Raw genomic sequence first — 15117 nt, 5'->3', positions numbered from 1 at the left:
TTTTCCTATATAGTCAGCAAAGGGACATTGCTGGCTGGTGAACATTGGAAGAGTTGCAGGTGAATGAGCCCCAGATATTGTAGTTGATGATGCTACATCCTGAAATGGTGTTGCCTGGGTTAATATGTGGTCAGAGTTGCAACTAGGTTTCTTGCAGGGTCTAGTTTCTGAGTTGGTGTCATTGTTGTACAATTTTTGGTTGCTAGTGAGTATCGGTTTGAGATTGGGGGGCTGTTGGTGGGTCAGGATAGACTTTCCATTCACAGCCTTGTGAGAGGGTGGTATCATTATCCAGGATGGATTGTAGAAACTTGATGATATGTTTCAGTGGTTTCAACTGGGAGCTATAGGTAACAACCAGAGGTGGTTATTTTCTTTTTTAAGATGATCCTGTAGTGAAGATGGCATCGGAGAACTAGCTGTGTGTGCGTGGGCAGTTTTCCTTTGGTCAATTTTCCTGGATTTTTTTGTTTACAATGCCCCATTCGGCCAGGAAACGGCGGGCGAAGGAGAGAACCATCCCTGGGGAGCCCCCTGAGATGCCGAAAACTGGCCCAATGGACGCTCATGTCCTAAGAGGTATTTTGCCATCGGGGATTGAGTCGCAAGCGTTAGGAACCGACTTGGAGGATTCGTGTTCCCCGCCAGAAACCATCTTGTCCCCGATGGTGAAGGAGGCTCCAAGGAACCCTGCGTCGCTGTTTGATCCGGAGAGAGACCCGGTAGACCCCCAAGCCGAAGTAGCTGGAGGATATGCCCGGGCAGGGAGTCTTAATCCGGAAGACACCGGCAATGAAGAACACCCTGAGGGGTTTGGCGCGGATATCGGCATTCCAGACAGAGGCCTAGAGAGTCCGAGTATGCCGGGAACCTCATCAACTCTGCGACAGATAAGTTTAAAAATTCCTCCTTTTTCTTTACCAAAACCTGATTTGATATCGCTGGAAACGATTTGGGAAGCTGTGGAGAGGCTTGGAAATTTCGTTATTGAATGAACTGAACCTATAGTGTCAACAGTACAGGATCATGAGACTCGTGTTAAAATGCTAGAGAACACGGTTAAAGTTTTGCATCAACATCATTTGGAGAAAACACCAATATTAGAATCTATCAAAGTTAAACATGACTTGATGGTTAAAGATAATTTGGCGCTGTTGAGAAAAATTGAAAATTTGGAAAATTCTTTAAAAAATAAAAACCTGCGCCTGGTGAATTTCCCAAAAGTCCCACATATTTTACCCAGAGATATGTTTAATAGATATCTCCAAGAGATACTAAAAGTGAGACAAGAACAGATTCCACCAGTAGTACGTAGTTTCTATATTACAGCGAAAGAAATGAGAAAAAGTGAAGTTGATAGAACATCTATGAGAGATAATGATGAGTCCTTGGGAGCAATAGGAGGAGAAAAAGAAACAGGAATTGGACTTAATCTTACAGATTTTCTGGAAACCTCTGATCAGGCCTTGGCTGAGCCTGCGACATTGACAGTAACATTTGCAATGGAGATGGATAAAGAATGGGTGTTGAAATTATTCTTTAAATATTGCCTTGAAAAATTTCTGGGAATGCAAGTTAGAGTGTTTCCTGACGTTTCTAAAACCACTCAAAAGAAACGAAGGCAATTCCTGATATTAAGACCTCAAGTGTTACAAATAGGAGCAACGTTTATGTTAAAATTTCCATGCAAGTGTTATGTCAAATTTAAAGAAAAATCCTATTTGTTTTCTACACCCTCACAATTAACACAGTTCCTGAGTGACAAGTTAATAGAGCGTTCTTGAAGAGATACCCTTGTATTCGGTAGTAGTTGCCTCACAATGTCTGTGAATGTACCCCTCATAATTAATATAGTTTTACCTCTTAAAGCTAGTTGAAATTTAGATTTTCCTCCTTTATTGTGAAGATATTATGAGTAAAAGGTTATTCTTGGAGTCATTGGTGGACTTAATCATGTATGCTATTATTGTATTTTCCTGATAATTTTGAAATAAGGTGTTATATTTGTTGTATACATAATAATATATCGAGATGATTCTTGATGTAAAATTTTGAAAATTGAATAAAGAGATAATTAAAAAAATTAAAAAAAAGATGATCCTGTAGTAGACTGTTCCTGGGTATTTGTCTGGCTCTGTTGATCTGTTTTCTTACATCATTGTGTGGTTACTATAATTCTAAAAATGTCCATTGTAATTTCTCCAGATGGGAGTCCCTAACTGAGGGGTCAGAACAGATGTGATTGTACTGCAGGACTTGGCTATAGACAATCAATCTGGTGGTAGGAGTTGGGTGGAAACTGGAGGAATGAAGGTATGTGTGGCAGTTGGTGGGTTTCCGGTATAATGTAGTTCTTATGTGTCCTCATGTAGTTGGATAGTGGTGTCCAGAAAGTGGACTTGCTGTATGTATTGTTTACGGATCAGGATGATAATGGGGTGGAGTTTGATGACTTCTTGGTAGAACTCTTTGTGCTTCAAGTCCATGAGTCCAGTTGATGATGTCATCAATGTACCTTAGGTAGAGGAACAGTTTAAGAAAAGTTCTAAATCAGCCATGAAAATGTTTGCATATTGTGAAGGCATGTGGGTACCCATAGCAGTGCCATTGACTTACAGATACAAATCCTTTTCAAATTTGAAGTTGTGTGTGAGGACAAAATGGCAAAGTTTGCTGGCCAGATCAACTGTGGTGACATATGGGATGATATTCTTGATGACATCTTTGTGAGGGGTGTTGGTGTAATGGGATTCAACATCCATGGTGGCAAATGGTGTTTCATTTCTTCAGTGACCATCAAAGGGTGAGAAAAGGGCTAAAGAAATTGATTCCACCTTGTGTGGAGCTCCTCACTGGAGAATTCTTATGTTGAGGTGGGTTATGAGGACCACATACACAACTGCCACTATATGGCCTATATCAACCAAGACCTCTTGGGCTGAGACATGATCCCAACTGTAGTAAATTCTGGATTAAGGCTAGAAGGCAGAATACCTGATCCAATGGGAGGAATGCTTTCTCCTCCAGAAAGTCTATCCATGCCCCAATGAAATTTGGAAAGGAATCAGGTTCGACTTGGCAAAGTTGATTATTGGATGAAGGACCTGGATTGTCTTATGCAGGGAGTCCAACACCCCTGTTTGGGAAGGCCCTAATACTAGCTCTGAAGTGACTAATTTAAGGATGCACAGGAGACTTCTTTTTCATCACTGAAAAATAAATTTCCTCCCAATGTCGGGATTTTAGATTATTTTCTTTCTGCAGAGCTCCATCGATATAGTGTCTAACTTGAAAATAAGCGTAAAAGTCTTTATTTATTAACCGGAATCTCATTCTTAGTCTTGAAAAGATCTCATAGCAATACCGTTCTTGGAGAAAAATATTGAATTTGATAGAGGCCTACTTCTTTCCATCATTTAAAAAGTGGACTGTTTACCTTAGCTTATTTTATTTAGAGTTTACAGACTACTAATAGTGGGTCTCCAATTTCATTTTTCAGTTCTTTCAGTACACTGGGATGTACACCATCTGGTCCACATGATTTGTTACTCTTTGATTTGTCAATTTACCTCATTGCATCTTCCAGGTTCACTAAGAGTTCCTGTGAATCATCACATTTAAATATCATTTCTGGCATGGGAATCTGTCTTGCATCTTTCTCAGTAAAGACTGAAGCTAAGAATTAATTTACTCTCTTTGCTATGGCCTTGTCCTCCCCTTAGTGCCCCTCTTACACCTTGATCAGTAGACTCCTTCAAAGTCTTTTTGCTTCAAATATACCTGAAAAAGTTTTAATTATGAATTTTTGCTTCCACAGCAAGCTTCTTTTTCAAATTCTGTCTTTGTCTTCCTTATCAATGCTTTGTATCTAACTTGCCTGTGCTTATGCTGTTTCCTGTTTTCTTCATTTGGATCCTTTTTCCATTTTTTAAAAGATGTTCTTTTGGCTAGAATAGCCTCTCTCACCTCACCTTTTAATCATGCAGGCAGTCGTTGGTCTTCCTTCCACCTTTTTAATGTGTGTGGAATATATTTGGTCTGGGCTTCCAAGAAGGTATTTTTAATCAACATCCATGCCCAAAGTAAACTTTTAACCTTTACAGTTGCTCCTTTCATTTTTTTCTGAATCATTTTTCTCAGTCTCCCTTTTGAAAGTTAAATGCTATCACAGTAGATTTCCTTAATGTCCTCCCTCCAATTATCAAGACAAATTTGATCATGTTATGATCACTATGTCAAGTGGCCCAGCACCATTACTTCTTGCACCAAATCATGTGTTTCACTAAGGATTAGGTCCAAAATAGCTCCTCCTCTTGTCGATTCTTGTACCAGCTGCTCCATGAAGCAGTCATTTATTTAATCTAGAAACTTTACCTACTTAGCATGTCCTGATGTGACATTTACCCAGTCAATACTGAAATCACCCATTACTGTATTGCTAATTTTTTGAGGTTCCCCAATTTCTGTTAGCATTTCATTGTCTATTTGTTCATTCTGGACAGGTGGATGGTAGTCCACACCCCCTTCTCACATGGAAATTCTATCCATAAAATTTTACAGTGCATTATGTTTTCTATTCAACTTTATGCCCACTTTAACATATATATCCACCCCTTCATCATTTTGATCCATCTTATCATGATATAATTTGTACCCTGGTATGACAGATTGGCATTGGTTATCCTCCTTCTACCAGGTCTCAGAGATGCCAATTATATTTTCCTTGTCATTCAATACTATACATTCTAACTCTATCTTATTTTTTAGACATATAGCATTTGTATACAGTCATTTCAAAGTATATTTTTTCTTTAAAATAGTAACTTCTTCAACTAATTCTCCACTGCAGTTATTTTCATAGGTCAAACAGTTAACCTCGAAACACTCAATTGGGAATTTAGATCTTCCTGATTACTTAAGCAAAAAGATAAAAACACAAGAAGTTGCCATACTGGGTCAGACTGAGGGTCCATCAAGCCCAGCATCCTGTTTCCAATAGTGGCCAATCCAAGTCACAAGGACCTGGCACGTACCCAACATTAAATAAATCCCATGCTAATGCAGAACCAGTTGTGGAACTCTGATCTACAGAATAATAAATAATAAACCTTTTGTTTTTGAGCAAGTGGATAGATGGTTAGAATTTAAATCACTGGTTTTGAGGGATATTGCTACAATATAGCAGCTATTTTAAAAAGCACCTCCTCTTTATTAGATCCATGCTTGTTTATTTTTATTAAAAATTTAAAAGATCAGTCTTTTGGGATCATTATGAATTGAATTAACCATTCTCTTTTAGAAGGTAGTGTCCCAAATCAGCTGAAGAAAGCAACGGTCAGACCAGTTTTGAAGGATATTAGTAAAGCTCACTAGTGACGTAACAAATTACAGGCTGATCTCTAATCTATCCACATGAGCTAAGATTCTGGAGATGAGTGTGATGATGCAGTTGGATAATTATTTACAGTATTTATTATTTATCTATTACAGTACTTTATATTCTGCCCATTTTCCAGAACACCTGTTCTGGGTAGATTACAGAATAACACATGAAATATATAGAGAGATAACATCATCATATATAACATAACCAGTTTTAAAACATAACATTTATTATAAAATGACTTTCAATAAAATACAACTAATTCAACATGACAATCTTTAAAATAGATTTTCAAGATTACATTTTAGACTGTGATGTGCTTGATGAAAAACAACTTGGGTTCAGCACAATACACAGTTGCTGATGCTGTCTCTCTGACATCTTGTTATGTAATTTGGAAACAGGCAGATCTGGGATTCTTGTACAGCTGGATCTTTCTAGGGCATTTGACACTGTTAAATATGATATCCTTCTTGTGCTTCTTAGGAGTACTGAAATATCTGGTGTTACCATGTTGTATATAAATGGTTTACATCTTTTTTTTTTTTAGGCTAGGCCTCAGCAAGTTCAAGTGGGTGAACAGGTTTCCATGTGTTCCCCAAGGATCAGCACTGTCTGCTGTCCTTTTTAATCTGTATCTTTTCACAACAGGGATAGTCCTAAAGGGGTTAGGGTTTGCATTATCTTTTATATGCAAATGATGTACAGTTTTATATTCCTTGCGATGCTAATGGAATTTTCCCTGTGAAGTTTTTCAACATTGTTTGCATCAAATAAAAAATTGGTTAGCAAGCAATGAGTTGTTCCTTAGCATATCAAAAACAAGGCTATTATATGGGTAGGAAAGAATTCAGACATGATTGGATGTAAAGACATCTCATTACCATTGCTATTTGAAGTAAAAAAAAAAAAAATTTAGGTAACCAATAAGATTTGCAGTTAAGTATGCAACTGCAGGTAAGACAAATGTCTACGATAGCATTTTACAGATTAAAAATGATAAATTCATGGTTACCAGCTCTATTATTTAGAACTGTGTTCCAGATACTGGTTTTAGGGCATTTAGATTATTGCAGCAGTCTTTGAGTGGGTGTTCCTGATAAGTTATTGCATGCTTTGCAGCTGGTTCAGCATACTTATGGGATTAACAAAATATGATCACATTAGACTGGTGCTGTGAGAGTTGCATTGCTTACCAATTAAATATAGATTCAGGTTTAAACTGCTTGTAATAACATGTAAGTTACTGTATGCCGAGTTCTCGTGTGTTCTGAAAAACGAGATCCACCGGCTCGCACATTGCGCTCTGAAAGGCAATAGTTATATGGGCCTGCTACCCGTGACTTTACGCATCATCTGACAAGAGCAAGGGCATTTTTATATGCTTCACCAACAAAGGAATGCTTTACCCTTTTAGCTCTGGTAGGAAAGTCATATTAAAGTATTTAGAAAGTGTGTAAAGAAAATGTTGTTTGAGGAAGCATTTGGATAATATATTAAGCCTGTATTACTGTTTATGTATGTTTTAAATGATTTTCTTTAAATGTTATATGTGATGTTGTTATATTTATGTTAGATGTATTCTAGTTTGTGATCCACACTGAACGCCAAGGACTCGGAAGTTGTGAAATATAAGATTTTAAATAAATAAAAGGGTAATTTGGAATCTTCTGCTCTGCTGCTCTTTACTTAAAGGCATCAGTTTCATCTGAGTTACTTTAGCATTTATTGCAACCTCTCTATCGGGATATCTAACTTTACTAATTTGTTAGCATCCTTTAATGATACATCACACTTCATGTATGTGTGAATATATACATGTGTGTGTGTGTGTATATATATATATATACACACACACACACACCACCAGCTGCTTCTATATACAAATGCAGTAATAGGCAGCAGTTCATGTGGTGCAGGCAGCTGGCTCAGTTAATTACCTTGTCTGCCACCAGCAACAACACTGCTGCTTCTCCCAGCACTCAGAGTGAGTCACACCCAGGGCTTAGTGTAGCAGTCTCAATCAGATTCAGGATAAGCTAAAGACTGAAAAGACTCAGGAGGTGGAAGAGGTGGTGGTGCTGAATGTAATGCGGGTATTGCACAAAATGAGCTGCAGTTATCTGTCCTCTGCATTCTGCCTATTAATTCCAGGGTTTATGCTGTAGCCTCCAAAGAGAAGCATGTCCTCAGAAAGGAGCTCCTAAACATTTAAGAACCACTGCTGAAACAGCACCAGAACCTGGGAATTTCCTTTTTATTGCCCTTTCTATATTTTGTAATTTGCATTTTACTATTACTATAGAAATGGCAAAAGCTAAAACCTGTAGGGAGCTTGCACTCCTGCAGCTACTTTGTACCTGCAGTCCCGCAAACAAATTTTCAAAGGGAAACTCCCCAGGGTTTCTCTTTGAATCCCCCATGCCACCCATTTTTGGTGCATGCAGAAGTATTCACGGTCATTCAGCACACGTACTTTTAGTGTGTTTTTACGCAGGTAAACATAAGTTTACCCATGTACAATCATTTGATTTCTGCCTGCATATATTTTTCTTCTTTTATTGTTGAACCACTTCATGTATTTTTAAGTGTTATCTTCTTTGAAGCAGTCTTTGGATTGTGTAAAGCAGAATATAAATATGTAAATTATTAGTTTAGCATTACATGTATAAATTGTTATGACAAAAGTTTCCTGAATCTGTGACAGAATGAGAAAAGCTGCCAGAAAAAGGGAGACAGGAAAAGGGCAGAAAAAGAGGAAGAAAGACACACGCAGGAGCAAAGGGATGAGAGAGAGAAAAGGATGTAAAGCAAGCGAGAGAGAGATTATCCAGGACATACTGGAGCTCTCACCTTGGTTCTGGGTATACGCAGCCACAGTTCCATCCTGCAGTCCTGCAAACAGGTAGTGGGCGTTGTGTCCCAGGCACAGGACTGGCTGGGACCCAGGGCTTTTAAAAGTGAGCAAGCACTGGGTCCCTGTGTCTACACTTCCATACACCACAATACTGCAAAGAGGAAGAGGGGAAACATGATATCCAAACAACCAGGTAATACTCATACACTTGCAATCACTGAACGTATACATCATGCACAGAGAAAGAAAAGCAGGTCTATACGTATCACATGCAATGCATACAATGTGCTTTTTTGTCTACAGGAGTATATATATATATATTGGGGTCAATACTGAAAGGCAAGCAGTGTATCTGTTAGCCGGATAGTTAGAGCTGGCTAACTTAGATGGGATATTCAGCCGCATAGCTATGCACCTGAATATCGCTGTTAAAAGTGCTACTTAGACAGATAAGTCTTATCCGTCTAAGTTTAGATCTGCTATTGAGCAGGTCTAACTTAGATGGAAAACTTATCTGGCTAAGTCTTAATATCACTTAGCCAAATAATTTATCAGGCTAAGTAGCCCCACCCCGATCCACCCACTGCCTGTCCCCAAGTTAGCCAGCTAGCAGGAGAGTGGATAAGTGACTTATCCAGTTATTTAGTGGCAAATGAACACAACCAGATATTCAGCAGCCACTAGATAGCCAGATAAGTCCTACTTATCTGGCTAGCCGGTGATGAATATCGGGCCCATTGTGCATACAAAGAAAAAAAACAGGCCTGGGATCCCAAGGGTATATGTGTCATGTGAAAAGAGAAAGAACTGGTCCCTACAGCATATATACATGTGCAGAGTGCAACACCTTGTCCCCAGGGCTATATATATCATGTGCACAGAAATAAAGGGAAGATATGGTCCACAGAATATAATCAGCCTGTGCAGAAATAAAGGACTGGTTTCCAGTATATATACTGTATGCAGAGAGGGGACCTCGTCCTCACAGTATATGTACTCTGTGCGGAAAGGAACCCTTGGTTCCTGTTACATCTTCTGCAGTGTGTGGCATGGTTCCTACAAACAGATATACCAGGCTCAGCAAGACACTGTTTCAGGCACATTTATACTAAGTGCAGGTGGAAGCACTGGTCCTGGTTATAGATAATTCATGGAAATAACATGGCACGACCTCCCCCCCACCCCAAAAGAGTATAAATATAGGATCCCTGGGGTAGTGGAGAAATTACAGCTTACCTGCCATCCTGGAGGCCCAGACACACAGTGGGGCTTATGGAAGAGGATAGACTGGTTGCGGCTTTCCCTTCCTCCTCCTCTTCCTCCTCTGCGCTGTTCTTCTGTAGGATATACTCAACGCATGTCACCCGAGAAGCCAGTAAGAAGGATTTCACCATACGTGGTGCAGAGTGGTTTAAGGAGAAGATTTGCACTTGTCCCGCTCCTCCTTCATGCCCTCCGCCGACCTGTCAACACACACACACACAAATAAATCTCTCTAGCAGCTGGAAACTTCACAGCAAGTGATATATTGTATGAGACACTGCTAGGACTGGGAAACGTCATTGGGCAGATAACTGTCCAGTCTGCAAAACAGCACTGTATAAAACACCCTAACCAGCTCCCATCTGCGCATTCAGGGAGAAATTTCCATGTTGCTCAAATTTTGCACAAATTAGAAGATCCCGAGAGGGACCACCGGTCAGGCTCAGAGTTTGGAGACAGACACACACTAGTCCTTTTATTAAACAGTATATTGAACCACCGGAGGTGGCAGTAGTGAGCTGGAAGCACCCGGCTGGGCTGTAGTCCCTCACATACTGGAACAGCAATCCTGGATAACTGAGCTGTAGAGAAACTGAATATAGTGAGTAGGCAGGGTATGCAGAGTTCAGGAACAGAACCTTGATGGTAACACTCACACAATAGTCTCTTAGAAGCAGCCCAGGAGCTGGAAATGAATTAGGCCCTCGAGGAGAGAGTACCTGGTTCCAGGGAACGCTCTGAGAGAGATGGTAACTCACTGGTGTTGTAGGCAGCGAAGACTTCCTGGCAGAAGTGGTATTCAGTAGCAAGTCCGGGAACGTGGGCCCTCGAGGAGCGAGTACCGGTTCCAGACTGCGACCTGAAAAACAAGAGAGAGAGCGAGGCCCCCGAGGAGCGGGTACCCCTGGTAAAGTTCGAGGAGGCAGAGTAGCAAGATATGCGGAGAGCGAATCCCATCCGCAGCGATACCTGGAGGAAGCTAGGTATCCTTTCCTTTGCTAACTCGATTAGTTAGCAAATTCAGAGACCTTAAGTATCCGGTGAGGATGACGTCATCTCAGGGGAACGCCCCTGAGGTTCGCGCCACTGCTGGTACTTGAGTCGGGGCCGTGCCGCGCGCGTGCCCTTAGGCTTCTGGGAAACATGGTGGAGTGCAGCGTCTAGCCGGTCCGTGGACGCCGGAGGAGATCGGCAAGATGACGCCACAGCGGCCAATCTTCCATCAATCAAAGCGGGAGTCGCCAAAGAGGTAAGGTGGGCGTAGTGGAGACGTCGGGCAGCAACGGTCGTAACAATTTGACATTTAGGACAAACATCAGTGTCAAAGATTCAGAACCTTAAGCCTTTAACTCTGTCCAAAAAGGCCCTATGCACAATTGTAAATTGCGTTTCCTTAGTATATACATCAGAAATTAATTTGAAATTCACTATCACAAAAAGCCATGTCTAAATCTTCCATTTAACAGCTAATCTCTGCAAATAAGGTGCTTTAACATTCTCCCTACCAGACTTTCTGGGTGTGGTGTAATCAGCCGACAGCAAGGGATATTGAACCAAGCACTACTAAATTCTAATTACACATAATATTCTGATCTGGCTGAGGACTATACAGCTCACCTGATTCCTGTTTGGCTAAGGTTTACAGTCCAATTTAATATAACTACATTTTATTTTTCAAAACATATTTTGCTTTATTTCTGCTGTTTATTGCCTTCCACCCTCCCCTCTCCCTCCCATCCCTTTAGTGTTTTTTTCTTAAATAGTTCTTCCAAAAACTTAGGATAATTGAATAATATAGGACTGAAGTACCAATCTCTTAACTAGCTTAATAGTCACTATTAGCAAAATATCCTTTATTCAGTGCAACAATTGTGGTGCTTATGTCCCAAGGCCTATTATTTGGAGAATTGAGGGTTACCCAATTTTCCTTCAGCTGTCTGCCACGAATAAGGAGCTAATGCAGAAAGATATTATCCAAGTTTCAAATAACCTTCTTTTCCTTGTAGCTGTTGCGTTCGTGCCTGTTCATGCCCTCGCTCCACCCTCTCTACCTCTGAGGTGACTCCCTTCGGGTCTGATGGACAGTTGCTGCCGCGGCTTCTCCTCGCCATTTCTTCCTGGAGTCCCCAGGCTGGCCTGATGCTGCAGATCCGCCATGTTCCTGATGACGTTGGGTGCCCGTGCGCCCGCGCTCCGAAGTTTGTACCAGCAAGGGCGCGAACCTCTGGGGCGCCTACCCATAGTGACGTCATCCGCTTCCAACATAAAAGGTCTTTGTTTGCGATTACGAATCGAGTTACCAAGGGATTGATTGCGGGGATCATCTCGACTCGCTTCATTCTCCGCTGCTCTGTCTCTTCGAACTTACCAGAGGTACCCACTCCTCGGGGGCCCCGCTCTCTCCTCTTGTTTTCAGATTGATAAGACGGGAACCGGTACTCGCTCCTCGAGGGCCTATGTCCCTGAACGCTCAGAAGACTCCCTATTGCCTGGCAGCGATCGCAGACGTGAACATTGTGAGTTTCTATTCCAGTTGCATATAGGAACCGGTATTCGCTCCTCGAGGGCCCATGTTCCTAGAACTCTGAAGATTCTCTTCTGTCTAAGATGCTATCGCAGGTACGGAGATCATGAGTTATTATTACAGATTGCAGATAGGAAATGGTACTCGCTCCTCGAGGGCCCATGTTCCTAAAACCCTCCAAAGACTCTCTTCTATTTCAGAAGTTATTTCATATACAGATATTGTGAGTTCTTATTTCAGTTTGCATATAGGAACCAGTACTCGCCTACAGGCTCCTGTTCCTGAATATACTAACTATTCTCTATTGCCTAGAAACCATTACAGAGATAGATAACTGTGAGTTACCATCTCTCTCTCAGAGCTGTCCCTGGAACCAGGTACTCGCTCCTCGAGGGCCTAACTCTCTCCAGCTACTGAGCCTTCTTATTAATCTATGAGTGTATCATCTACGTCTGGTTATATATCCAGCATACCCTGTCTACTCACTATCTATGAGTCTCTCTCTACAGCTCAGCAAACCCGGAGATACCAGTTCCAGGATCTGAAGGACTTCAGCTCTGCCGGGCACATCAGCTCACTACTGCCACCTCTGGTGGTTTTACTGCCTGTCTAACAAAGAACTATTTGTGTCTGTCTCCATACTCCAGCCTAGTCGGTGGTCCCTCTCATGATATCCTCCTGAGGGCGCTGTCATCTGCCATCGGCCCAAGGATTCACCTTTCCACATTAGAGTGCTCATCTCTCACACTTCAAGAGCTGAGTACAACAAACTGCTACATTGCAGTCTACCCTCAACTGTTGCTGACCTCTCCCCTCTGGAGAGCAACTCCATAACAGATTGCTAATCCTAGCAGAGTCGCTAACACATTGCTAGCTTCTCCTCTCTGGGGGAGCAAAGCTCTACAGGATTGCTGACTCCTCCCCTTGGGAGGAACAAACCCTAACAGACTGCTAATTCCTAGTGGCTCCGTCTTCAGGTTGCTAACTCCTCCCTTCTTGAGGAGTAGAACTCTAACAGATTGCTAACTCCGCCCACGGAAGATAACAGATTGCTAACTCGTAGCAGAAAAGATAACAGTAGCATCCAGAATATCTCTCCCAACTCTCACAGAGGATTCAGAAATCCGGGTATAAATGGTTTACACTGGGCTCTGGTAGAACAAGACATGTGATAAACAGACACCCATCTTCCCCAACTTTACAGCCTCCTATGCATCAACCCCCACTTCCACAGAGAAGTCAGACATCCAGGATTCAGAATCCCAGGAATAAGTGGATTACAGTGGACTCTGGCAGAATAAGGCCTGTGACGACACTCACTCTTCCCGCTGTTACACTTACATAATGCATTTTCTGCATTAGAAAATAAAAATGCCCCAGCAACAGAATATGAAATGATGTCTGAAAGAAAGTAGTCACCCAATGCACCCAGAAAACTTTCAACATGATCAAATGTCATAAAAAAATGTTTCTGTGGGAAATTCAGTCATCAGAGGAACCAATATAGGAACTCATTTTGATGGGGACCCAACTGTTAAATGCCTTCCAGGATCCTCAGCTAATAGGAATGCAAATGAGGTGGTCAATGCAATTATAGAAGAAAGTAAGAACTCGGATATCAATATTATCATCCATCTGGGAACCTATTATCTTGCTAGAAATGGTATCTACAAAGCACAGAAAGATCAAGGAAGTAGATTCGACACATGGCAAAGACTATCACCTTTTCAGAAGTATTACCTGTTCATGGAAAAGGAAAGGAAAGGTTATGCCATAAAGATAATTTCAATGCTTGGCTCAAAACCGGGTGTAAGGAAAGTGGTTTCAGATACATTGGAGGATGGGGCCAGTGTGTTTATGTGTTTATGCTCCCTTGCCAGCAGATGGAGATGGAGCAAGCTGATGTCACAGTATACATAACCATGCAGTGACCCCCAGCCTGACAGTATTCTCTTCAAAAGCAACTGTGGACAGGCTAGCAAAAAATTTGATTAAAAACAGGTAAGCAGAACTGTATTCAGCCAACCATAAACACTGAACTCTTATGTTCTTATGTAAGATTCTAGGTACCTCAAGCTAGGGAATGGATGAACACTTACCAGTAATCCCTTGGGACCCAGAGCCCCAAAGAAGGACTATTGACACACTCATGCGGCAGCCAAGGGTGGTAAGCAGAGTTCATCTATCTACACTAAGGAAAATGAAATTATCAGGTAAGTAATTTCTTCATTTCCTAGCATGTAGACAGATGGACTCAGGACCAGTGGGATGTCCAAAACTACTCTCCAACAGGGTGGGAGGCTGCCCACAGTCCAGTCAACATTGCACATGCAAAGGCTGCATCCTCCCAGGCCTGCACATCCAGACGATAAAACCTGGAAATAGTGTGTAAGGAGGACCATGTCACAGCTCAGCAGATATCGACGGGAGACAACAGACTAATTTCCACCCATGACACTGCCTGAGCCCTAGCTTGAATAGGCAATGGCTTTTCAGCATCCACATACGCGGCTGTGACTACCTCCTTAATCCAGCAAGCTATAGTAGCCTGCGAAGCCAGAGCACCCTGCTTACTCCCACCATGGAGAACAAAGAGACGATCTGTCTTTCGAAAAGACTCAGAGACCTCAAGATACTGCACGACAAGATGCTCAACATCCAAGGAGCGCAAAAGGCAAAACTCCTCCAAATCCCTGACCTTATCCACGGATGGCAAGGAGGACTGATTCAAATGAAAGTCCGAGACTACCTTGGGCAAGAAGAATGGAACAGTGCACAGATGTAACGCCCCCGAAGTCATCCGAAGGAACAGCTCCCGGCAAGACAATGCCTGCAGCTCAAAAATCTGATGCACAGAACATATAGCCACCAGGAACACAGTCTTCAGAGTCAACAACCGTAAGGAAAGGTTACGCAATGGTCGGAACTTAGGGCCCGCCAAAAAGCCCAGCACCAAATTAAGACTCCACAATGGAACTGGTAACCCCAAGGGAGACCTATGATGCTTCACTCCCTTCAAAAAAATCAGGCCACATCAGGATGAGACAATAAGAAAACACCATTCACCAGGCCTCTGAAATAGGCACGAGC

At 41.8% G+C, this 15117-nt stretch overlaps 1 protein-coding gene across 8 annotated transcripts in view; it reads right to left on the bottom strand.

The window, feature by feature from the left end:
- Positions 1 to 15117, bottom strand: part of ARHGEF10L (Rho guanine nucleotide exchange factor 10 like) — a 187199-nt gene that overhangs the window by 20319 nt on the left and 151763 nt on the right. For all 8 annotated transcript variants that reach the window (XM_029577849.1, XM_029577852.1, XM_029577845.1 and 5 more), the window contains 2 exons: positions 9477 to 9703; positions 8237 to 8391 (listed from right to left, as the gene is read on the bottom strand). In XM_029577849.1, the coding sequence (XP_029433709.1) occupies positions 8237 to 8391; positions 9477 to 9703 (382 nt within the window). The remainder of the gene's footprint in view (positions 1 to 8236; positions 8392 to 9476; positions 9704 to 15117) is intronic.

This window comes from Rhinatrema bivittatum, chromosome 15 (genome assembly GCF_901001135.1).
Source record: "Rhinatrema bivittatum chromosome 15, aRhiBiv1.1, whole genome shotgun sequence".
NCBI lineage: Eukaryota > Metazoa > Chordata > Amphibia > Gymnophiona > Rhinatrematidae > Rhinatrema > Rhinatrema bivittatum.
This window is presented reverse-complemented; position numbering and strand designations above follow the sequence as displayed.